The sequence below is a fragment of the Onychostruthus taczanowskii genome, unplaced genomic scaffold (assembly GCF_017590055.1).
Source record: "Onychostruthus taczanowskii isolate IOZ18803 unplaced genomic scaffold, ASM1759005v1 scaffold86, whole genome shotgun sequence".
NCBI classification, from domain to species: Eukaryota; Metazoa; Chordata; class Aves; order Passeriformes; family Passeridae; genus Onychostruthus; species Onychostruthus taczanowskii.
The window spans coordinates 125,247-150,940 of NW_024506552.1; the positions used below are offsets into that span (position 1 = coordinate 125,247).

At 48.4% G+C, this 25,694-nt stretch overlaps 1 protein-coding gene across 1 annotated transcript; it reads right to left on the minus strand.

Annotated features, from left to right (window-relative positions):
- Positions 1 to 5,303: 5,303 nt before the first annotated feature.
- FKBP6 (FKBP prolyl isomerase family member 6 (inactive)) lies at positions 5,304 to 25,256 on the minus strand. Its single transcript, XM_041424975.1, has 8 exons — positions 25,031 to 25,256; positions 23,613 to 23,702; positions 22,833 to 23,035; positions 21,559 to 21,678; positions 20,389 to 20,583; positions 19,991 to 20,100; positions 16,632 to 16,719; positions 5,304 to 5,637 (listed from the first exon to the last, which is right to left on the minus strand). The coding sequence occupies exons 1-7, from the start codon at positions 25,254 to 25,256 to the stop codon at positions 16,644 to 16,646; spliced, it is 1,020 nt and encodes a 339-aa protein (XP_041280909.1). The 3' UTR covers positions 5,304 to 5,637; positions 16,632 to 16,643.
- Positions 25,257 to 25,694: the final 438 nt, after the last annotated feature.

Genomic DNA, 25,694 nt, shown 5'->3' on the forward strand with positions numbered 1-25,694 from the left:
CTTTATGGAGCAGCCAGAGTTTCAAGGGCGAGAGTGCTGCTGGTGTAGCTCCAGTGGTTCCCCCATTCACCTTTCCGTGTGTTGCTCCAAGCCCAGGTCCTGCTTAGCTCCAACCTCCCTAAGCCCACCTTTGGGACTGGTCCCTCCAGCATCTGGCATATGAGGCCACTGTCCCTCTCCTCTGGGCTCACCCAGGGGAGCAGAGCTGCGAATCACCACGCTCCTGACCCTTCCACACTGGAATGACCACAACCTTTCCCCCCCACTTCTCATTCCTGACACAGGTCAGTATTCCACCCTCAGCCTTCAGACCCGTGTGCAAAACTGGAAGTCTTCCTTTGCCTCTGTAACCTTCTTTACTGTCTTCTCCAGAATCAGCCCCCAGAGCCTGTCAGGCACAGTTCCTGTCTGCCTTCATACATGAGGATGCTCTGCACTGTGGGAGAGGCAGGGGAGGCACTAGGATACACTGAACACAAGGCATGCATGGGAAGGGGTGGACAAACTACCAAAACCCCAGAGAAAACAGCTCAAATCTGATTTATTTTTTCCCAAAACCTGGAAAAAGAAGTGCAGGATCATCAAGGGAGCTCCCACTTTCCTGCCAATGTCAGGACCAGGTGAGGGGCTGAGGATGCATTAAGCTGGACCCCTCCCAAGAGCATCCTTACCTGGGAGCTGCATCATCCCTAGGGAGCTCCCTTGGGCCCTGCTTGGATGGGAATGCTTCTGTCAGCTCTGGAGCCACAGCTGTATCCTGAAACAGAGGTATCCTGAAACAAATGCTAATTGTTCCATTTAAGGACAGAACTTGGATACTTATCAGCACACCGTGGCAGCCCTAATGATTTTCCCAGGATGGCTGGGAATGGGGGTAGTGGAGCTGGGGAGGGCTCCTGCTGCTGGCATCTGCCCTGAGAGGGGAGATTTGTGTCTGTGCTGCTTTCAGGGAAAGGGAAAATGTGCTTTGGACTCCCCTGGGCTTTCGTTACAGCTCCTCGAGGGATGGAGCAGAGGTGTGGAGGTCCCCAGGGACCCCAGTGCCCCATAGCAGGAGTGCAAGAGCTGGCCCAGTGACACCCCCCCACCACCACCTTCCCCCACTGTGATTGGCTGTCTTAGGGGATCCCAAAAGGAGCTGGGGCCAGGCTGAGACAGCACAACCTCACAGGCAGCCCGAGCCTGAGATATTCCCAGCGGGCTGGGCTGAGGACATTGAGTGAGGAAACTGGGGGCTGCATGGCCCTGCAAAACCACCCAAATATGGCAAACAACTGAACCCAGAGCTTGGCTGGGCTGTGGGTGCCCTTCAAGGAACTCAGACAAGAGGCAAGCAGAGTTGTTTCCCCTGGATCCCCAAGGCTGAGCCAGGCTGGATACTCTGCATCTGATACCACCCTCACTGCTTCTGCAGCTCACAGGGATTTTCTCAAGGCTGGAGGAAAAAACCTTATGGAAGCTGCAAAGTCATGAAGAGCAGCAACACAAGATGGCAATATGGAGCTCTAGTTGCACCTAATGCCCTCAAACCCACCCAATAGAGCATGCTTCCAAAACCTGGCAGGTGCTGGAAACACTTACAGCACGCATGGGAATCCCTGGGGCTGGGTCTCAACTCTGCTAGAGGGGTTTGCACCTGGAAACACCAGCTGAGGGCACTGGGAGCCCCTGCTCTGCTTGGGGGGATCCCCTTGGTGACCACGCTGTTGGGGAGGTGAGGTACCCCAAATCACCCTGTAAGCAACAGCCGCTTCCTCCATTACCAGCCAGCGCTGCCAGCACACTGGGGAAGAAAGGAATTTCTGTGTAAATCCCATTTACTGTCGGGTTTCTCACTTCCCGCCCAGCAGACAATCCCAGCCCTCAGTGCAGCACTGTATGAAGGGGCAGTTTAATGTATTTTTGGAAGGAGAGGAAAAAAAAAGCCCTCTCTGAAAAGAGCCTCTTTCAGCTAATAATGAAGTGAATATTATATTAAGAGTGAAAACATTCAGGGGAACTTACAGAGGGAGACAGAAAACCTTTTCATAACATCCTGGCCACAAACACAACTGCCAATTAAACCAGCTTCGCTCTCTGGCTGGTGCCAACACAAACGAGGGGCCAGGAGCAGAGCATGGAGCTGGCGCGTTCTGTGCCCGGCTGGGCTTTCCTGCCACTGGCAGCACAAAGGGGTTTCTGCTTCCATGACTTTCAGGGCCAACCATTGGAACAAAAAGATCTGAGTCCCTTGTCCTTACCTCGGGGAATGGGTGCCCAGTGAGGCAAGGGACTCTGGTGCCATGGAGGTCTTTGGTCCTTGTCCCAACCCAGGGGCTCCAGTGCCATGGGAGTTCCTGGTTCCTGTCCCAGCCCAGAAGAACAGGGTGCCCAGTGACTCAAGGGGCTCCAGAATCCCAGGGAGTCCTCTGCCCCCAAACCAATCCAGAGGATCCAGTGCCACAGGGGCCCTTGGTCCCCACCTGCAGCCTTCTCTCTGCCCTGTCAGCAGCACAGGGATGGCAGGAGCCTGAGCCCCCAAGTCCCTGGGATCAGCAGGATTGCTCCTGGCCCAGGGGAGGGTGCTGAGCAGCCACCCAGACTGAGCTGACAGGACCAGCACCCCCACGTGTGCCAGGAAGGTTTGGAGAGGTGCTGCGTTTCCCACTGCAGCACCTTGTGCCTTGGAGGAAACACAACAGGAGATTATGTGCCTTGCAGCACAACAGGGGGTGCCACAACGTGGAGCACCTTCCAGCATTCCTATTTCACATGCCCTGGATGCCTCAACACAGGTTTAGCACGGCCATTTCATGTGTTTTGGTTGCTTGCCAGTGGTCTCAGCTCACCCTTGTCCCTGGCAGAGCACATCCCACACCGTAGGGGACACAAGGTCACCCACCCACACTCCCTAGGGTTTCTGCACCAGCTGCCAGTGGAGGGAACAGGCACGGAGTGGGATCTCAGTGCCCTTATGTGTTCTTGGGAGTCAGTGGTGCGCAGGGGAGGACAACATGATGGGAGATGCTCAGGTGACACACAGGGGTTGTGATTCACACTTCAAAGAGGCTTTATCTTTGCAGCCCAAGGAACTGCTGGATTGATGGGTTGAGGGTGCATGACATTTCAGGTTTGGATAAACAGCCATGCCAGGAAAACTTCACCTGAGATCAAATAATCTTGGAATTTAGCAAATTTAGCACAGCTGCAGAGCTGCAGGTTGACATTTGATAAACCCAAACTGGAAATACAAGACCACTGCTGAGCTGGGACCAACCTTTGGAACAGCTTCTCCAGGGAACACACTGAAGATGTTTGTCAGAAACTGTTTCATGGAGTGGGGAAGGGGAGACATTTTGGCCAAAATTAAAAATTCCAGTAGGAAACTTTTCTCCAATTTGGTGGTTTTTGACTATCACCCTGGAAGTGTGGCTCTCTGTAGAGATTTTTGTCTCTTTTGCTCAAGGACTAGCATTTCTACTTTAATGCCAAGTCAAGATCCGAACACACCACTGATTTTGCCCAGAGGCTAAGAGATTGTATTTCCTTCTTTAATAACAAAAAAGGAAGGAAGGGAGAAAGGAGGGGGAAAAAAGGAAGAAAAAGGGGGGGAAAAACAGGAAAAAAAAAAAAGAGAAAAAAAAAGTAGTTTTTGGACATAATTTGGTAAAGAAAAATGCACTTCAGCAAGATCTACCTCACCATGGGAAGTCTCCAATAGCAACAAACTGCCTATCAACAGACCCTGGGTGAAGAACAATTAACGGGCACGGCCTGGGTGGCAGGGAAGGGTGGCTGCTGCTCCTGCAGTGTGCGCTCCTGGCAGCAGGACTGGAGTGAATCTTCCAGAGGCTTGGAAAGCTCCTCACTGTGCCACAGCAGTTACACCACTCCTACACTTCAGATGTAGCATATGAAATGTCTTCCTCAGTGGGCTCCCCACAATTTGGGGTCCAGGAGATCCTGCCTTTCCAAGGTGATTGGTGGACAGGGATGTGCCAAGCTCCCACTCACGGATCCAGCTGCCCACGGCCATTTGACCCATGGGCTGGCAGGGAAGTGCCAGCATGGCCCATGGTAGGGAATTCCAGGGAAGCACAGCTGTCCCATTCTGGAAAACTTGCCTTGTTTATGTCTTCAGAACTATCATATCCCAGGAACCACAAAGTTCTCTGCTTCTTGTAGGGAAGAGGCATCAACTCCCAATCAAATGTATGTAGAGAAAGACAGCTATCCAGATTTAAAGGCCATCAGAAAGGAGTCCCAAACACCGCTGGGAAGGAGGCATTGCCATCTAGTGTCAGGCTAGGAAAGGGGTCAGGGACACACTGGCCCTGCAGCAGGAGCTGAACTGGATAATCCCAGTGGGTCCCTTCAGCTTAGGATATTCCACGCTTCTACAATTCTCCTCTTAGTGCCAGCCCAACCTCTACTGACTGGAGATATGGTTTTAGACCCTTCTGCAAAAGAGCAAGGCCAAGAAGATGGACAGACAAGGCCACCTGTGATGCATGAATAGCTGGGAAGCCCTGGCTGATATGGCTGTGGAAGTCAGAATCACAGAATGGTTTGGGTTGGGAGGGATCTTAAAGCTCATCTTGTTCCACCCCCTGCCATGGGCAGAGACTTTTCACTAGACCAGGGTGCTCTTAGCAGCAACCCGGCCTTGGACACTTCCAAGGATCCAGAGGAAGCCACAGTTTCTCTGGGCAAGCTGTGCCAGGGCCTCATAAAGTTCATAGGGAAGAATTTCTTCCCACCATCCCATCTAACCCTCCCCTCTATCAGTGGGAAGCCATTCCTCCTTGTCTTGTTACTCCAGCCCCTTGTCTGAAGTCCTTCTCCAGCTCTCTTGGAGCCTCTTTACACAGAGGAAAAGGCTCTAAGGTCTGCCTAGAGCCTTCTCCAGCTGAACACCTCCAGTTCTCCCGGCCTGGCTCCAGAGCAGAGGGACTCCAGCTCTCAGAGCATCTCTGACTCTGCATTTACTCAATCCCAGCCACAGCCTCATGTGAGCACACGGAGTTCTGGAGTTTGCGCCAAAGCTGGTATTATTCAGCAATTTTAGATCTGGCATCAACATTCACAGGAACATTCAGCCAAAGCAGAGTGCAACAACCAGTCGCGCACAAAGGGAGCCAGCTCTACAGACCCCATTCCAAATTCCAGCTCCTTTCAGGCATTAATCACTCTTGCAATCACTTTTATTTGTGCAATAAATTGGCACAAGTCCTGCCAGCTTTAGTGTTCAGGTTGGTTTATTTCCTCAGAACAAAAATATCAAACTTTTTTTAAGAACAACCTGTGTAAATAGAAAACTTCATAGCATCCGCCTCCCGTTTAGAAATTCCCTGAAAGCAGCCTGGAATCTATCTGCAAGAGGCAGGACATCAGGAAAGAGTTTTCTTCAAACAGTGTGCATGGGAGAAGAGAAGGAATTTTCACAGACCCATTCCTCTCTCCAACAGCATGGATTTAATTATTCTGGAAACTGCCTGAAAACACAGCAAACAAACCAAACTTCAGGAAAATCAGGTTGTGTATAAACACTGAACCTTCACTTCAGTCTCTTGAAGTAAGACAGTGCTTCTGCCCCTTTTCTGAAAACTTGTGATGCCGAGGTCTCCATGTGCCAAAAGGTGGACAGCTGCAACAGTCCTAGGATGACAAAGTATCACAGTCAGTGTTTCCCCAGCATCACCTGCACAGTTTATTGAATTTCAGCTCTCAATGATCCATGGTTACCAGCACACACCTCCAGTGGCCCTGAAAGAAACACCTAGAATTCCACAGATTAGCACAAGTGGAACAAACACAGTGAAATCCCCTTAAAATCCATTCAACATCCTCTTGAAAGACTTGGAGAAAACAGAGTATTAAGAGACAAAAGCTAAAACCGAGCCTGGCCCCCTCAGGGAAACCCCCAGAGTACTCCTTGGGCCACTTCCCTTCCTACACAGGGTCATCCATGCTTCCCACCATTTACACTTTTCCTGGTTCTGGGAAACTGAAGCCTGGATACTTACTCTGCCTTTGGGAGAAAGGTGAATCTTGTATGAAACACAGGAATTTCTCCTCAACCCAGATTCCTATTATTTCTCCCTGTATTTCCGTGCTCCCAGCTCCTTCCTGTTGCAGGACAGGAGCACTAGAAGGCTTGGCTATCTGGCTGCATCCCAGCAATGGATCACAGAGCACCCCCAGCGCTTTGGGCAATTGTTTACCTCAGCCCATCACTCGCAGTTGGGTCCTTGACAATCTTGAAGCCTTGGCAAGGGAAATGACAATTTCCACATCCAGCAAAACCTCTTTATTTCATCTCAGCTTCCACCCATACCTCCCCTTCTTTAGGGTAACCAGAAGGAAATCTGTATCTTGGTGCAGCATCAGGAGAACCAGGACTGTTTTTAAGTGGTGATTCCTCCCTCCTCAGCTCTAAATTTGAAAGGGAAACCTCTCTGGTCACTGATCAGGACTTGGCTCACCTACCTCACCTTCTAACGGCTTCACTGACCTTGTTGCCAAAAGCTCACCTGCTCCTCCAGTGCCCCTCCCAGGTGGGCTTTCCCTCTGCTCCTGCAGAAGCAGCACCTTCCCCTCCCTAGTGCTCAGACAGAATCAGCACCTTCCCCTGTATCTGGTGCCACAGGTCACATCCTGCTGTTCTTGATGTAGCTGCAAGTGGCTCCTCTCAAATACCAACACAGAAAAACTCCTACTGGAAGTATTTCCCCAATTTGTGAGCACAAAAGACACCAAAATACTGTTGGAACATAAGTCTTGTCCCTCTCTCATCCATAGGATCACCAGCAGAAGGAAAAATAGAATAAGTGAAAACCCAAGAAAATCCTTAGAAACCTTTCCCCAGAACAAACCAGTATCTGTCTCCTACAGGAGCTCAGAGTAGCAAAGGATCCCATCCAAAAGGTGCATGACCTGCTCACAGCTCAGAGATACCAGGAGCCCAAACCTATTTTTATACTCTTCCAGCATGCTACCACAGCTGGCACAGCCAGCTCAGCTGCAGTGGCCATTCCAGCACATGTAAATCAAATTACTGGTAGCAAAATAGGAAAGCCTATTCCTTAGAGGATATTGAGTTACAGGCTGCTAACCAGGAGGCAAAAAAACCCCCAAGAACTGTGAGGGAAATAGCTTCTTTATAGACTAAAAGAGGAGAAGATGAAGCATCACATGATGCTCAAAATGCACACCTCATTCATTGTACATCCTTGAAGGGCCCCACAGGATCACGGGACAACTGGGGCTTTGAGGAACATCAAGACTTTCCAGCCCACCCCCAATGACTCATCTCCCTCTGATGACCCTGGAGCATCAGTCCATGGGCTCAGAGCCCACAGAACCCATGACAAAGGGCCACCCTGCCAGAAAACCGGGTCTGAGTCAGTACAATGCGCCTCTTACAAGGGCTGTCCCAAATTTAAAGTTTGGGATAATAAAAGCACAAAAGAGTTGAGGAACTTTTAATACTGTCAGAAACACAGGAGTGAGACTTCCAGCCTACTACAAACTGGGAGTCAGTGCACTCACCAAATCCCATGTTACAGCCTTGTTTAATAGGTCCCCTTGTACTGCCAAACATTCCAAAACTCTGGGGCTACACGAGGTTCCTGACACACAAGGTATCAGTTGTCAATCCAGGCTAGCAGCACTTCCCAGGAAAAGGAGGAAAGGAAATCCATAAAGAAGGAAAATGACTGAAGAACACTTCAGCTGATCTCCTCTTTGAAAATGAATCAGAGAGAGAAACACCTAAATAATTTCTCCAGTTCACAGCAGAAAGTTCTTTCAACCAGGAGAAGGAAAGAAAGGCTTCAAGTGGGAAAAAGGAATCCTTATTCTTGATGTGCTACAGTGTTCTCTGCATTGTTAAACTAAAGCATCCTTGCTCCTCCTAAAATACAACTAACTTCCATTCTGCTCCTTATCAGTCTAATCCCATCCCCACGAAGCAGTTCCTTCACATGTTCCCAACAGGAATACTTCAAAGCTGATCACTGGGTGTTCCATCAGTTGTTAGCTGGGGTTTGGGGTGTCTAATTTGGAGCGAGCCTACAGCTAACTGAGGCTTCTTGTACACCAGGAAAATAAAGGATCAGACCAAGAGGTTTTTGGTTTCATGGCTGCTAATTGAAGTAATAAAGTCTTTACATGCAGCTAATTAAAAAAAAAAAATTCAAACTGAAATCCTAAAGCCATTTCAGGGAGTGTTTGATCAGTTTGTCTCTTTCATTTCCACCAAATGGCTCCACAATCAGAAGAGAAGTGGACGGGAATCACAGGACCCAGCAGACACAGTAGCTGGATGAAGTTCAAGACCAGTGCTGCTCCTGGATGGAGGAGAAGAGCACACTCCAAGCAGAAGCCTGCTCCAAGATTTGTTTCCTTCGCTACAGCAGGTTGGCAGCAACTCGGCCATGAAATCCAGCAAGGCACATTCAGATTTCACAGGTCACACACAAGCCTGTTGGTCTCAGCTATTTTAGCTCATCCTTTGGAACTACAAAGTTGATCATCAACTCATAGGGAGTAACACACCAGGTCACAGGTCTTTTATAATCATAATTATGATGTAATTATATCATCTTTACTCTGCATTAAAGCCACAATTAACAGTTAATGCTTAAGTAAGACTTTACAATTTGTTTAAGCTGCTTTTCTGCATAAAAAACTGCAGGTGCATCTTCTGCAGCTCCCCCTTTCCTGCCTCCATCTCTAGAAGAGCTATAGGGAGGCACCAAACACAGCAGATAAAGTTCCTGTCAAAACACGAGGAAACTGGAAGACTCAGAATTGTGCACTTAAACATTGCTCCTGCCAGTTCAGCCCTCACTGCCTCCCATGCTTTGAGGCAGTAGCTCCCAGAGTGCTGCACTGGGATAACCCTCAGTGAGAAGAGTGCTCCTCAAGGCAAGAATCCAAGAAATCAGGTTGGTGGTGGCAGTCTAGAAAGCTTTCACATCTCAGAAAAGTGACCTCAAAGGATATTCATAGAAATGCAGCCTCCTCTCTTAGGGGAAACAGAACACCTCCTCTTCAATGCTTCTGTTCGGATCTAAATGGGATTTACAACTGAGCATGGAGAAGAAAGGAAGGGAAGTTGTGACTCAGTAGCCAGAAGGATAAAGCACATCCTAACACCGCAGCTCCACATGAGCCTGGCTGGGAAAGCAGAGGTTATGTGCACACATCAGCAAAGAGCCAAAACCGTGAACAGCAACTGCCTAAGCAGTGCTCTTCACTCAGAGCCTGACCAGTCCCACAGGCACCGACACTCTGGAGAAAAACCACTGCGACCACGAGGGAACAATCTCAGGGGCTCCACGAGAGGTCCCTGACAGGCTGCAGTGCTCTGGAGTACTGAAATGAAATTCCAGCAGCACCAGGGTGCTCTCAGCAGCTGACAACATTATGTTCTGGGCAATCACCCTGACACCAGGAGAGGAACAGCTATTTACAACACCAGCCTGTCCTGATTTATCTGGGCATAAGGCATTGCCATCCTAGGGAGCTTTCTCTGAGCAGGTGACATGCCTTAGGGAGAAAATTCCCTAATTAAGGGACCATTTATATGCTCTTTGTGGAAGTGGCTCTGCAGTCAGCCATGCCCTCCTCTTTTCTTTGTAAGTGTTCTTTAGCGATGTCCAGCTGTGAGGGCTTCAAGTGGCCACTCCAGTGGCTGAGGTGGTTGTGGATATATTCTCAGAGCATGGCAGCACACAAGCATAGACACTCACCCTTCCCACATCCAAAGTCAGAGCCCCATCACAGATGCCCAAACCCACGGAGGAAAGTGGAAGGAACAGATATACTGCTCGTCTTTTCTAGAGCCAAGCCACATAAACGTCAACTGCCATCTCAAGATCTGCACTTACACACATTTTTAACTCAGGACACTTTTTCCAAGTCAATTTACCAAGATTCTCAGCTCTGCAAAAGATTCACAGTGAGTTCCAAGAGCTGCGTGTATGCTAGACAGACACGGTGTAGCAGGAGGAATTCTCCAGAGATCTGTAACAAGTCTTGACTCCAAAGGCCCTGAATGCTGATGACATGCACTACCATCCCAAACCTAAAGTGATAGAAGGAAGAGCTGTGAAGTTTGCTTAGATCTGGGATAAGACAAGGATACATAAAGCAAAAAGAAAGACCATAAAGCAGAGCTCTTGCCCAAGCACACCTTTAAAAAGGCAACCCAAACCCTTAAAACAGCACCCAGCCAAAGCAACAACAGTTCTTGTTCAGGGAGCAAGAGGTCCCATAAGAGGAACGATTATGGGAAGGTGAAAGAAGTGATGAACTCTTCAACACACACTTCTGGCTCAGGAAGGACTTCACCCAGCAAGTGGGGGCTGAAACTGATCCTCAGAGCAGCTCCCAGTCCTTCACGTGCTCAGATAACCTCTATGACAATAATGTTCAGCATTCTATGGAATCAACAGCCCCTGATAAAGCAGGGTGGGCTGCACAAGAGGCACATTAAGGTCATGCCTATCCTTACTGGAAATAACTCTTGAGCTCTGCAAACCAACTCTCAACAGTGCCAAGACACTCCCTGCATTTGAAGCAAAAAGACTTTCCAAAAGCTCATTCCCTAAATATGGAGCCTTCATGGGGACTTCCCGGTGCTGACAGCCAAAACCATCAACTGCTTGCAAAGTGCTGCTGCCACTGTGTCAGACACAGCTACTAGTGTCCAGATGCTGTTCCAGCAGGGATATAGTCCCCAAATCCATCACGTGCTCTGTGCTGCTGCTGATGGAAAAGACACTCCAATATGGAGCAGCTGAGGGAGCTGGGAAAGGGGCTCAGCCTGGAGAAAAGGAAGCTCGGGGGGGACCTTCCAGCACTACACAGCTCCCTGACAGGAGGGGGCAGTCAGCTGGGAGTCAGGCCCTGCTCCCAGGGAACAGGGACAGGGCAAGAGGGAAGAGCCTCAAGCTAGGCCAGGGGAAGTTTAGTTTGGATATTCTGGAATTTTTTTCACAGGATGGTTGGCCCAGGCCAGTTGTAGAGTGTCCATCCCTGGAGGGGTTTAAGAGATGTGTGGATGTGACACTTGGGGACATGGGTTAGTGGTGGTCTTGGCAGTGCTGGGGAAACAGGTGGACTCTGTGATCTTAGAGGGTTTTTCCAACCTTAACAACTCTGTGATTCAGTGCACAAGTGAACAAGGGTGAACAAGGCTTAGGAGCTCCCAAGCAGATGAGTGTTTCTCAAAACCACAGTGAACACTTTTGAGGGCCCTCAGTACTCATCACATTATCATCAGCTGCCCCTGTATCATCACAGCTGCTGCAATGCCCAATTAGAGCATTTGAAACTCTGCTCCAGTTTGTTGGTGTTTCACCGCTCACTAGAGCGGACAGCTGGCAGGTCTCAGGACTCGGACTAGCACCAACACCCTCTCATAACCAGGAGAGCACTTCCCCTGAAGGGTATCAGGACAGTAATAAGCATCTATGATAATTTAAAATTCCTGGATTAAAGTCTAAGAAAAACATGACAAAGACATCTCTTCTGTTAGTTCAAAGGGAAAGTCTGGAGCCTCCAAAGCAGCAGGACTGGTGCCCAGACAGAGCACAACTTGAGGAGAGAAAGAAGGCCTGAAAAATTGTAACTCAGGGAAAAACTTAGGATAATCATGTGCCTACTTGCTGTGGGAAGTGAGGGATAGTGACTCTGAGTGCTCTGCAAAGCTAAAACTTCGTAAGAAAATTCCCATCTTACACACAGCCAATTCTGTTTAAACTCCACCTGCATGATAAACCAGCTGTTATCACGGGAATGGAAAGAGCCCAACACCATTGTCATGCTCTACTGATTTGTAACACCAGAATATTTTATATTAGAGCTGCTAGCAAAGGCTCTGAGAAGTAAAACCTCACACAGGGATATCCCTTGGGGTCTCAGCCTGGCCTTCCCAGGACCAGTGCCAGGTGACCTTTAACAGGCAGAAGCTGGAGGAGAACAGAATCACAGAAGGTTGGATAAACCCTCTAAGATGTAGTCCAACCATCAATCCAGCACCACCACATTCACTACTAAATCATGTCCTGAAGTCCCACATCCACGCATTTTTGGAACACTTACAGGAAGGGTGACTGCACTACTGCTCTAGGCAGTCTATTCCAATGCTTTACAACCCTTTCCATGAAAATTCCCCAAATATCTAATCTAAATCTGGTACAACTTGAGGTTGTTTCCCCTTGTCCTGTCACTTATCACCTGAGAGCAGAGCCCAACCCCACCTGGCCCCAGCAAAGTTTCCTTTCAGCACTGCAGCCAGGAATCTGCTAATACCTCAACTGGGAGACTTGTGTTTGAGCACAAAAGGAAATTACAGGCTTTAGGCGCTTCCTAAATCAGAGAGAACAGAGGGCCTATCCTTGGATAAGGCTGGAGGACCAATACTTCACCACAGCCTTGAAGGACAGGCACACAGTGGGACACTGGGATACTGCACAGGTCTCTGTCCTTTCCATTTCACATCATCTTGCGGCTTCTAAATCCCGGCCAGACCTCCCAGTCTGGGCAAAGCCAAACCTAGTGCATCCAGACCCACGTCCAGTCCTAGGAAAGCGTATCAGGGATCCCTAAAACCAGGTACCACAGTAATTTCTTCAGTTTCCAGAAGAGATCAGAGCACAGGATCCTTTCAGAGAGGTATTACAGTTACTACTGCAGGCAGGAGCTGCAGAAATCCTCAGAAGAAAGTGCAAGATGCTAGAAGAGGAGAGAGCTGGAAGGAAAACAATGTCATTAAAGCCTTTCTCCTTCCTTTGCTTAACAAGGAGAATGCTTAATTAAGTCCTCCCTTCAAGCCTTCCCCCTCACCTGGCAAGGCTCAGCAGAAAGCAGAGATTTAACAATTTCCTCTGCAGCACAGGACACCTCAGTGGGACAGTAATTTGCATATTCTAAATGAGCAGTGAATCGCTGGTTCTCTGTTGTTCAGCTGCAGTGGGGAGGGACAGAATCAGCAGGAGGTACATTTCAGTTCTGCTCAGGAATAAGAGAGAGCAGGAGGGGAAGGAGCAAGTCACTGTTTATTCCAAGTCTGGAGCTTTCCCAAGGCAGGAGTTTGATTGTGTTATGCACAGACTTCTCAGTTTATTTGCAAATCTCCTGCGGCTTAGTAGGTCAGTTCAACTGGCAACTGCTGCTGATTTTAAGCCCAATTATAGTCACTTCTACCTGCTGACACAGCCTCAGTTCTGCAGCCAATTCTCACCATTAATGCCTCCAGAACTGGTAGAACTTGCTATTCATGGCAATCACCAGTTTGACCTCAAAGTTACTGCTTCCTGTCATAATTTCAGTCTTGTTTGTTTTCACTGGAACATCTCCCTGTGTGTTCCCAACTCCTGGGACCACTTCTTCTGTGTAGTGAGCTGAGGTACATATTAGAGACAAGCTTTCAACTCTGGCTCACCTATGACCAAAAATAAGAGTGCAGAAACTCATCCTCCTGGGACAGAACTATCACCAAGGACCCTCTACTAGAATCCAGACATTCCTAGGGAAGTTGTCTCCAGTCCTCATGATTTAGTTCTCTTATGAGAGAGAGTACACAGCAACACAACAATGGGAAAGTTATTTTTATTTTTCCTGATGGGTCTTTCAATCAAAACATAACAAAAAGTTCCAAAAAGCCAGAGGCCTCAGCCCACCATTGTGCAGTTTAGGGGACACCAAAGAGGACTTCAAGCTCTGCACATCCCAGGAGACTAGGCTCTACATACCTGCATCACACAACGTGAGCAGAGACAGGTAAATAAACCAAACCCTCAGAGGGGCCAGCTTGAGACCCAAGGCATTTGGAAGGAACTGCAGCAGGATGGATTTAAAAAGGAGTTTGTGCTTCTGTCTCCCTCTGAGTTCTGAATTCCCCCAAGAAACACGACAAGCAGCCTTGCATTTTGCCAAAGGGAAGATCTATTCTGACCCAAAATTCCATTGAAAAGGTAGGAAACGTGTTCTGAGCAAGATGTTTGTGGCAATTAGAAGAACTAGGCTCTACAGCTGGCAGGGGATACAGAAATCATGGAATAGTCTGCGTTGGAAAGAACCTTAAAACTCAATGGTTTCACTCCCTGCCATGGGCAGGGCCATTTTCCACTAGACCAGGGTGCTCAGAGCCACATCCAGCCTGGCCTTGAACACCTTCAGAGATGGCGCAGCTCCAGTTCCTCTGGGCAACCTGTGCCAGGCTCTCACCACTCTCACTGGTAAGAAAGTTCCTCACCCTCATTGGAGGAAAGAATTTCCTCCCTATATCCAATCTGAATCTTCCCTCTTAAAGTGCTTAAAGCTTAAAGTCATTCGCCCTTGTCTTATCACTACAAAAATATCAGGCAGAAGGAAGATGCTCAGGTACACCCAGGTTTGAGTGTTATTATACAAAACAGCCCTGGATTATTCAGTACAGAGAAATGAACTTTGTTCCTGGAACACAGCAGGGTTCAGCAAAGGCATAGCAGTCTCAGCTTGGAAAGAGCTCTGAAGCAAAGGATGGATGCAGCAATGTTCAGGAGGGAAGAGATACTACAATTACAGCTCTGAGCCATTCAGGAGCTGGACCCCAGGTCAGCTCAGTGCCCCACAAGCACCTGTCAGCTGGTATATAGGGAGGTTTTCTGTAACTTTTATGATTCCACTGGTCCATTAACCATGGACTGCAGACAGCATTTCCAGCCCATCTCCTCACTCAATGTCTAAGAGAACAGATGAAGCTGGCCTGCCAAACTGCCCCAGTACAGCCTGTACCCTTAACTTAATTGGTACAAAGCTGTTGGAAAGCATTAAAGAATGTTCTGCCTCAATTCTGACCAATTCCCAGTGTCTTTGACAGGGAGCAGGAGCTCCTGCTGGAACTGCTTTGCTCCTCTCTGAATGAATAATGAAGTTTTAAAGCAGCAGCCCAACCTTCAGCTCGCACAGGGCCCTGCAGGAACCTCCTCCAGCAAAGGACTTCTTTTGCTGTGAATGAATAGTAGATTTTTGTTTGGGTCCCAGTGATTTATGTTCATCTGGGAGACTTAGTTTCCTTTTAATACTGCAACAAAAATCAACTTCAAGGAAGATTGGAAATATTTTTGACTGACAGCTGTCCATCAGCTGTGTGAGGTGGAACAACACCACACAGAGCAGTCAGTGGATAAACTGCCTGATAAGCAGTTCAGCCCAGCACTTAAGCTTGCCTACAGGACAGATTTTGCCCTTTTCCTTTGTACTTCTCAGTCTCCTCTAACCAATATCACTGGTTTTACTTACACCAGATGTGTGGAAATCAGCATCTTCACAAGATGCTTTCTGGGAAACAAGTAGCCACATAACCTTCCTGACAGTCACCCTGACTCCCACCACAAACCAGGCCCAGGTGATCCCAGACCCACACAAGAGCTTCCCAGGTCAGACACCACCAGGGATGAGACCCAAGATCCTATATGCTTCCAAACTGCAACTTCCTGAAACACAGCAAGTGGAAAATCAGAGCCTCTTGCCAAATCTAGAGCCACAGACTTTCTGCACAAGACCTCATCAGTCTTACATCCCCTCTCAGAGCTCCTTTCCTGGGGGCAGGCACCTGCTCACACACTTAGTAAGTCTCATCCCAAACCCAGGGCAGGATGATTTGTTCTCTGAGGTCACATGCCCAGCTTGGACCTGAGCACAGGGGCAGCAGGAAGGGTAAAGACTCCACAAGGAGTCATGTCCAGTCAGGAGAAGGTTGTGTTCCTTTAGGAAGCAGCATTCAATCCAACCTCTTCCTCAAACACTGCCTTACCTTCCTCACAAGCACAAAGAGACAACCTTAAAACATCAGAACTGATGGAAAGTCTGCCAATATTAATTTTCTGCTAGCAAAAGATACTGTCTGTATTGCAGGAGAGACAAGAGCATCAAACTGACGACCCTGAGCTGGGGATGGTTCATGACAGAAGGATTTTGTAATTTTCGAGAATTCTTTCCCTAGGGTTTCCCCCAAAAGCAAGAGACCAGAAAAGATTTCTGCTCCTGCTTGCACGCCCCTGAAGATTTTGAGGAAAAAAAAGAAGGATCAAAGAGCCTTGGTGCATTTATAAACCTGTCAATTTTGCTAGAAGATTTAAGGCTTTAAAGAGTCCAAAACATCTACTTGAAATTTTCTATCCAAACAGACTTCTTTTTAATACTTAAAAAAAACCCAGAAATAAAATATTTAGATTTTTCTGAAGTGAGGCATTCCAACAGCTCCAGAGAGAAGTGCTGGAAGGGAGGAGGAAATCCAATTCTCAAGTTTGACAGGAATTTTCTTTTTTTTTTTTTTTCTCCTTTCTTTTAACTGGCAGAGAAACAAGACTACAGAGCTATTTCAGCCCCTGGCTCTGACCACGAATAGCTGGGATGAGCAGCACAGGAAACAAGAAGCCAAACTTACTCAACTGCTGCCAGTTCCAGGTCTCTGTCCCAAACATGCTTTACCTCAGAGGAAAGATTCTTCAAGGTGACGATGTAGCAGTGTTCCACCCCACCATCCTGCCCTTCCTCTCCACACACTCCCATCACTTTCCATTCTGCCTCCAAAAGCCTACCCCACAGAGCAGAAGCAGGTTCCCCACCTGAGAACACTACAGCTATGATTTTACCTTGATTTCTTCTCAGCCATAAGAATTGAGAGGGTCAAACATCTGGCAGCACATTTCTTTCTCCATTTCCATGTACTCCTTGTAGTATCTGCAAAGTAGAGCACAGGATGGCATCAGGGGCTGGAGACTGTCTGTGCCACCCTCAGTGTCATAACCTGAAAATAACGTCATTTTCTGAATATAAATAAATTAACATAATGGAAAATTGTGCTGGCAGCAGAGACACAGCTTCTCCAAGCCCTTCTTTCTGCAATGTCAGGGAAAGAGAGCTGGAAATGTCATGCCTCACCCCCAGACCTTGGATCTCTGCTTGGGACTAATTAGATCACTTGCCTTCTGTAAGACAGGTGCTTTCTACACTAGTTCTGGAAACATGGGACAGTGCAGAGGAAGCCCACCTGTGTGCTGTGGGATACTTTGGTGTGTCTTTATGCAAATTCTTTTAGCACCCAGGAGACACTGTCCGACTACCATACAGCAGGATATCTACCATGGATGTAGGATCTGGGCAGAGGATGGGAAGGAGACAGCAGGGATTTGTGTCTGGACTAAGTGGATGATAAGCAGATGTATCCTCCTCTGTTCTCTCTTCCTTGCCAGTGTGACAGGATGGCAAAAGCTTTGCAGTCTGCTCCATTTGAACTTCTCCAAGCACAGCATCCTTTGCTCTCTGTGCTCTCACCTCACTGGTAAGGAATCCCTGAGCTGCAGCTGACTCAGTTTAGGAATACTGCTCCAGGGATCAGTGGCTGCCCACGAGTTCAGCCTTCCTGCATCTGCTGCCATATAAGGCCAAAAGCAAAGGGTTTTGTGCAACACACCAGAACCAGCCCCGGTGAGAGGTTGGCTCAGGTTCTCTCAGCCCCAGCCCTCAGCACCCTTGGGGCCCAGAACCTCAGAGGGTATGAAATCCCAGCAGAACAAATCTTTCTGGGTAAATCTCACACAGTTGCTGACCAAGGATGCCCACCTGTAGCTGGCACATCCCCACACCTATGACAGCAGGAAATCCAAGAGCCCCTTGTTTGGAGGAACAGATTAATGCCAGATATTGGAAGAACCCAAATTCATTCTGGTTTTGATGCAATGTAAGCCTTCCAATAGAATTCCTAGATCCAGCAGCAGAATTTGCACCAAATCCACCACAGCTGGAACCAGACACATTCTATATAGCTTTCACCCTGCATTCTGCCTGTTGTTCTCCAGAGGATTTTGCCAAGAACTTGTTTCAGCCAGTAAAGAGATGCATTCCAAAGCTTTGTTCTAGACAGCATAAGGGAGCTTGCTGATTATCACACAGCATAGCTTTTAACAAAGTATAAATGTACTCAGTAAGGAAGTGAAAAGCCACTAAGAATGAGATTTTGATTCATATTCTATTTCTGAAGCATTTGTCAGATCACACTGCAAGTTCTCAGGTAAGGGCAGGCTGGCAACATTGCGTATCTAGCCAGAGGGATGGCCTCATTAACAACGCCCAGTAACACTTGCTTCATCTGTTTCACACTAATTCCACTCTTTGTCACAGGCAAAAGACCTCTCCTGCAGTGCTGCCTCCAGCATCAGAAACACATACAGCTGCTGGAGCAAGTCCAGAGGAGGCCATGGAGATGCTCCAAAGGCTGGAGCCCCTCTGCTCTGAAGACAGGCTGGAAGAGCAGGGGTGTTCACCTGGAAAGAACTCCAGGCAGACCTCAGAATCCCCTCCTCTGCCTAAAGGGGCTCCAGGAGAGCTGGAGATGGACTTTGGATAAGGACAAGAGGGAATGGTTTCCTCCTGCCAGAGGGCAAGGTTAGATGGGATACTGGGAAGAAGTTCTTCCCTATGAGAGTGGGGAGGCCCTGGCACAGGTTGCCCAGAGTGGCTGCGCCATCCCTAAAGTGTTAAAGGTCAGGTTGGACAGGACTTAGAGCACCCTGGTATGATGAAAAGAGTCTTTGCCCATGACAGTGAAATGAGCTTTAAGGTCCCTTCTAACCCAAACCATTGCACGGTTAAAAGCAAAAAGTACACCAGTTTTAACAGGCAGCGAAGCAAGAACTCCAGGACAGCAGTGGTTTAACGTGCACTCAATTCTGACACATGCACACTCACTGAACGTGCTGCTCTCTACACAGCTGGAGCTGACAAAGGCAGAAATGCCTTGCTGCTTCCCGGCCACAGCACCTAAACACCATCAGCAAAATTTCTCTTTTATCTACCAACATATTTCAAACAAATCTAAGTGACTACATGAGGCTTCTAGAATCAGGCCTTCTAGCACTATACACGTACTAGCCTCCAAGAGCAGCCAGCCAGATCTAGTTTAGAACTCCCCACCCTCAGTGGACAATTTGGTAGCTCCATACCCAGTGGGAGATCAGGATGAATGCAAGAAATTAATTTAAAATTTCCAGACCAGCAGCTAATACTGCCTTCAAGCTCTTTGTACTTCAGAAGGAACAGAATAAAATTGCAGACTTGGTGTTATGACAGATTATTAAAGACAACATGAATACACAGGACAGAACAGCCCTCCACCAACATATCCCCTGGTGAAAGGCATTCAGCCCACCAGACTGGCTTTTCCAGCAGCACCAACCACTCTTTTTGGGTGTTACTGCTGCCTTTCTCTAAGTGCCTAGCACTGACATACAGAAGCAGGTTCATATTCAAGGGCTGCTTTGTTAGCTCCAGAGCTGAGGACAGCATTGCTCCTGTCTCAGTAAACAGTGCCAGGAGGACAGCACACACTTTTGGGAAAAAGCTAATGCTTTTGGCAATTTCAAAGGGAGAACATCATGAGGGCATAGACAAGCATTAGTCATGTTTTGGTGGGGTGGGGGCATGACTAAAGCTGGCAGGATAGTCCTGAACTCAGCCTGTGGGGAAAGGGAGAGTCCATCTTCAGGGTTGTTCATTTATTAGCTCCAAGATGGCAAGAAATTCACTTTTAATGAATATTAGTATTGTGCACTGAAGCATGTGCAACTGCTCAAAATAACCAACACATCTTAAGGGGAATAAAAATCATACTTATTGAGAACATTACCAGCTGGATCATCAGCCATGTGTATTTCGCTGGATTTGAGGTACTTTAGTAGCCCCCACATCCCTGTCCTCACCCCAATCTGCTCACAAGTCATGAAACATACATTCCACCAAAGAAATACATGGAAAGGGTGGGTGCTCTGAGCTCCTCACTTGCAGCTTCTGGGCCTGAAAAATGTTTCAAGCTGTTTTCTCCACGTGCATTTTCCCAAGTCAATTATTAACCCAATAGTTTGGGGTTTTTTGAATATTTTAAATATTTTGGAACGGGTATTACAGCCTGTCCAAACACTCTCTCTTCTGCAGGTATGGAAAGGAGGGCTCTCACCTTGCTAACTTTTTCAGCTCTTTGTTGATATCACGGTTGAAGGGCTGGATGCACTGAGCTCTGGCCAGGAAATCCCGGGATTTGCTGTACTCCCTCATGTAAAGACAAGCCTGTCATGGAAAGAAATCAGATGCATCACAAGATAAATACAGACCCACTGCCCTTCTTCAGGCCTCATGCTAAAACAAACTTTCCTGCGACAGAGAAAAGTAATTCAGGAACACTCCAGGAAAAGCTCCATGTGACACATTTCCAGAGAGCCAGACTTTCCAAAAGGGCAGATGCAGACAAACCACCTTGACTACTGCAGCAGCCCAGAATTCAGAGACTCTCCTCAGTTCATTCTGGGCTCCCTCCACAGCCAGGCTGGGATGTTCCATGAGGAGTTATTTGCCCACCTGGCCACACCTGAACAGCGCTTTGGCATTTCCTTGGTCCATCTCCAAGGCTAACTCCCCGTATTTCAAAGCTCGGTCAGCACGTTCCAGTTTCAGGTATGTGAGTGAGAGATTCAGGAACAGCAGCAGTTTGGAAGCGTTGATCTGGCTCTGCTCTGCCTTACTGGAGGAGCTGCGACCCAGGATGGAGAGTGCCTGAGCAGAGAGGGAAAATCAGCCAGTGCACAACAAATTCATCATGGAAAGTGAGAAATCCATCTCATCCAACAGCTACACCCACATTTCTGTTCACCTAGGTCACTAAAAAGTAGTAACAATCAAAACTCTAAATACAGGACATGGCATTTTCAGCATGACTAGTCGTGCTGACCATATGACCACAGGTTTAGAAACTTACCATGGAAAGCAAAAGAATCAAAAAAAAGGACCCAGGACTCAGATCTAATATGAGTATCTTATAGGATAAATATGGATATCTTACAGGGAAGAAGGTAAGTCAAATTACTTTTGTTTCAAAAACCCAAGCAAAAGCAACTTTGAATCATCACTGCTACCTCTGAAAAAGTAGCAGATGCCTTCCAGTTTGAGAATAAAATAATTTTTTTTTTATTTACTCTGCCGGGACAGGGAGCTGAAGAGGCTCAGACTGGGAAAAAGCATAAGGGGGGATCACCTTCTCACTCTCTACAATTCCTGGACAAGAAGGTGCAGCCAGATGGGGGTCAGGCTCTGTTCCCAGGTAGCTGGACAAGATAAACAGCCTCAAGTTGCAGCACAGGAGGTTCAGGTTGGATACAATTTCTTACTGAAATTGTTGTCCAGCCCTGGCACAGAGGCTGTTCAGGGCAGTGGTGGAATCCCCACCCCTGGAGGGATTTAACAGCCCTGTGCATGTGGCACCTGTGGACATGGGTTAGTGGTGACCTTGGCAGTGCTGGGGAACAGTTGGACTTGATGGTCTCAGAGAGCTTTTCCAGCCAAAATGATTCTGTGACAATGCCTTCATTTACCACTGCTGCTCACACAAAACCAGGTGTGCAAGCCGTGTTCTGAAGTAACAAACTATGCCTGGAAAATACCATAAAGTTATTTGACTTCTAACCTGTACCTGTTGTGGTGAGCTAACCCAAGCTTTCCCAAAGCACACCCCACACTTTCCTGGTACCATACCCTCTTGTATCTGTCTTTGGCAATCTTGAAGCGCTGCTTATAGAAGAAGTAGTTGCCAAACTCTCTCTCTGTGGCTGCCACTTTCAACACCTTTTCTAGAGGAAGTCTATCCCGCTGTTCCTGTGTGAAGAAATATCTGAATTTTAGCTCAAACTAAAGGAAACAGGCAGAGAACTCAGACAGGACAGTCCTGAACAGCCCCCTCCTATTCACACAGCAGAAGCCAGGTCCTTACCAAAGCTGGGCCACCACCATGTGGTATCTCCCCAGCCAGGCTGAAACATTACAGTGTTCTTGTGGTGATTATTCCCAGTAAAGAGGTCAGGAAGCTCCTCAGGCCTAAAGTGGGACTGAAAAAAGGCAGGAATGTGTTCTTAAAATCCGCCCAACTCCTTCAGCACACAGCTGAGTTAACAGAAATGCTGCCACTGGCACAAAGCTTATTGAAACGTTCCATTGCTCTAATTGCTCTCAGGCCAGCTCTGGGACAGCCTGACACTCCCAAAGACACCAAACAGCAAACAAAAATCCCAACAATCATTAAAAAAAAAGATAAAAATGGAGGGACAGCCTTTCTTCTGGATCTGCAAGCTGGAACCAGCTCATAGAGAGAGGTCAGTCAGCCAAAACAGGTGGGCAAGGAAGGAGCACAACAAGTGTGGTTTGCTCACAGGGCTCCGGGGAAAATTTACCTGTGCAGGGGCTGGAGGGGCTTCCCCATTAGCTTCTGCTTCCACTCACTGACCCACAACCACAGCTCAAAGCCCTCGACATGAAAAGGTGAATTAACAATGGCACTGTAACTCACCAGAAAGGAAAAAAGAGGGAGCACTTGGGAGAGGAGCCAAGAGGCAAAGGGTGGGGGCTGGTGGGGCACTGGGACACTGCAGACTGAAGACGATTGTTACAGTCAGCTCCTTACTGTTCCTTAAAGAAATTCCTGGAAGTTGGTGCCCTCTAGTGCAACCATACCAGAGGTTTCCAGTAAAACTAAAAATAAATGTGAGCCATTCCACTGACTCCATTCAGCACAGAGGAGCAAACAAAGGCAGATCACGCCTTCTCCCTCTGCATGGGAGGGCAAACAGAGAGAGGCATGGAGGGACACAAAGGGCAGGCATGTGGATCAGAGCAGAGCTGTGAGCCCAGGGACTAGATACTTGCACCAGCATTCACCTGAACACATGTAATACACCAGCCACAGCAACTGTGAGACAGGACACTGATGGTTCACCCTCCAGATTTCAGTCTCAAGCCTTATTAAAGGAACTCACATAAGTCAGCTCAAAGAAGGCGTCGCATTCCTCTGAGTCTATGAAGTCCAACACCTCCACCTTGAAGAGGACCGTGGTGTTTGGGGGGATGGAGGGAGGACAGCCCCGCTGGCCATAGGCGTACTCTGGAGCGAGGACGAAGAGCGCAGCCTCTCCTTTGGTCATAGACAGCAGCCCGATCTCCAGCCCCCACAGTGTGATGTCTGTCACAACGAGGGGTGGGACAGGTGAGGTTCACAAACACTAATGCACTCACACACCAAACAATGACTTCTCCTTAAGCCTGAAGGAAAAAAACCCCTGGGAGCTCCTGTCTCAGCAACTACAACAGCCAGTTGCTCCAGAAGGGATTAGCAGGGGTACTGCTGCTGTGGGACTGAGCACGTGGCATTGCAAATCCAGAGTGGGATGAATTGGAAGGGGCTTTAGAGATCATCCAGTCCAAGCCCTGCCACAGTCAGGGACACCTTCCACTAGACCAGCATGCTAAAAGGCCTGTCCAGCCTGGAAAACATAATCTCTTCTCAAGAGATTTAAAACTGCCCGAGGGCAGGTGGGAAACACCCCCCTATCACTCCCAGGCGGAAGGTAAGCAGGTCCAGATTCCATCTCCCATGTGAACCAGGAGGATTTTGGACTCCATGAACAAGTGTTAAAGGTTTCAAACAACCTAAAGACACCAAACAGCATTTAAACTGAAATGCCTTAATACAACCCCAGAGCCCAAAATGCCTTAATACAATCCCAAGCCCCGGGACAAAGTTTGTGGCTCAAACCTACCTTTCCCAAGTTTCATCAGCCTTGGATACTTGCTGTTCCCATTTGAACAGAAGAGCTTATTCCAATTTCCCAGGTACCCAGAGTACTTCACTGTACAGCCCAAGCGAGGAGTGGGGAGAAGGGAAAAGCAAGAGGTTGATTACATGTCCCATAACAGCATATCAGGAGCACACCAGGAGTTGTAACCACCCAGTTATCCTGCTTCTCCTCTTCTGTTCTGCTACAGAACAGCAGAGGCAGCAAAAACCCTTCTGTTTTACACCAAAAACCTGGTCACATCCAAGCAGCCAACTGCTGTGTGTTTTAGCATCATTCCCAGACAGAGTCCTGATCTATTTAAAAGATGTGATTTCGCACTTTTAAGAATTGGAAACTTCAACTGAGCAAATTAAAAGACCCCAGTTATATGCAGAAATATTTAAAAAGAATTCCCTAATCAAAGCTGAAGCTGTGGAAAGAAGAACAAGGGGGAAAATGTACCGCTACCCCAAGCATCTGTAACTCCAGTTCTGTCTCAGAAAACACACTGTAATAAGCCTCTCTTGACACAGCAACAGGGCCCTGCACTTCAGGAACCGCTTCCAACTTCAAACTTCTCTGTGAGCACAGGTGGGCCCTAGAAATCCTTCATTCCTCAAGGTCAAGATGCCTTTTCATTTAATGTGTCAGCCACAAGAAGTTAAAACAGGGTATCCCAAGCGTTAAAATACTGATAAGGAGAGGAGACAGTCTCTGAAACAGAGATATACTGCAGTACAATATCAGCACTTTTAAGTCCTTGTCGTGGTCTTTGCCAGCCACCTGCATGTCAACATTAGAGTCCTGGGGGATTTTTCCCAACAGGCTCTGCCCTGTTTCCCTCAGCACCCACTTCAGGTCCAGCCACAGTGACCAAACCCCACACGGAGACACAGGGGACAGAGATGAGCACCAGATCCTCACTCCAGCCCACACTTCCACAGATTTTCACATTCTTAGTCCTGCTGAACACTGGCTAAACTATACAATTCCTATTTAAAAGCTGCTCAGGAGATGGTTACTGGTGCCTGAACTACCAGTGAATTCAGGCACAACATCACTGCAGAGCACTCTGAACCCCCCAGGCAGGCAGGCCGAGCTCAGGGAGCCTCACTCCAGGACACCAGCCCTGGAGAGACTGCGAGAACCCTGGAATGGTTTGGGTTGGAAAGGACCTTGAAGATCATCCAGGCCAACCCCCTGCCCATGAGCAGGGACACCTTCCACTAGAGCTGGTTGCTTCAGCATGGCCTTGAACATTTCCAGGAATGGGGCAACCACAGCTTCCTTGGGCAACTTGTGCCAGAGAGCTGGGACATCCCTAACAAGAGTGCCCGGCCCTGGCCACGGGACCTCCCAGGGCCCACAGGAGGCTCCGGAGGCCCCAGACCCGGCTCTACCTGCCACGGAGGCGGATGGGGGCACGGGCTGCCCGGTGCCGGGGCGCAGCTGCTCCTTGCGCACCCCTCCATCGCCGGTCAGGTCCTGCAGGGGTTGGAGAGACTCCGAGGCCAGAGACAAAGAGGGTGTTGAGGCCGGGGTCGGTGCCAGAGGCCACGCCGGAGCCGGGTCCGGCTCCCGCCACCCAGCCCCGAGCCCGTCCCGGCCGGCGCCCCCCGCCATCATGGCCGCGCCGCCACGCACTACCCTGCAAGGGCGGCGCCTCCAGCCAATCACGCTCCGAGCAGCGGCCCCGGCCCAACGCGCAGCTTTAGAGCCACGCGGGAATGAACACGCCGCTGCGCAGGGCCAATGGAGGCGAACGTCACGGAGCGCCGCGGGGCACGCTGGGGGATGTAGTTCGCGGTGTGCACTGCCGTCCGCATTTCGTTAGAACAAAAACCGCAAAGCGACCCAAAACTCAAAAACCAAAACCAAACCCACAAAAACAGCATAAAAAAACCCAACCAGACAACTATAGGAGAAAAAAGCTAAACAATAAAACCCAAAAACCCAAACCAAAACCCAATCAAACAAAAACCCAAACCAAAGGGAAAACAAAACCAAAAACACCCCCACCACCAACCAACCAACCAGCCAACCAACCAGCCAACCAAAACCAAA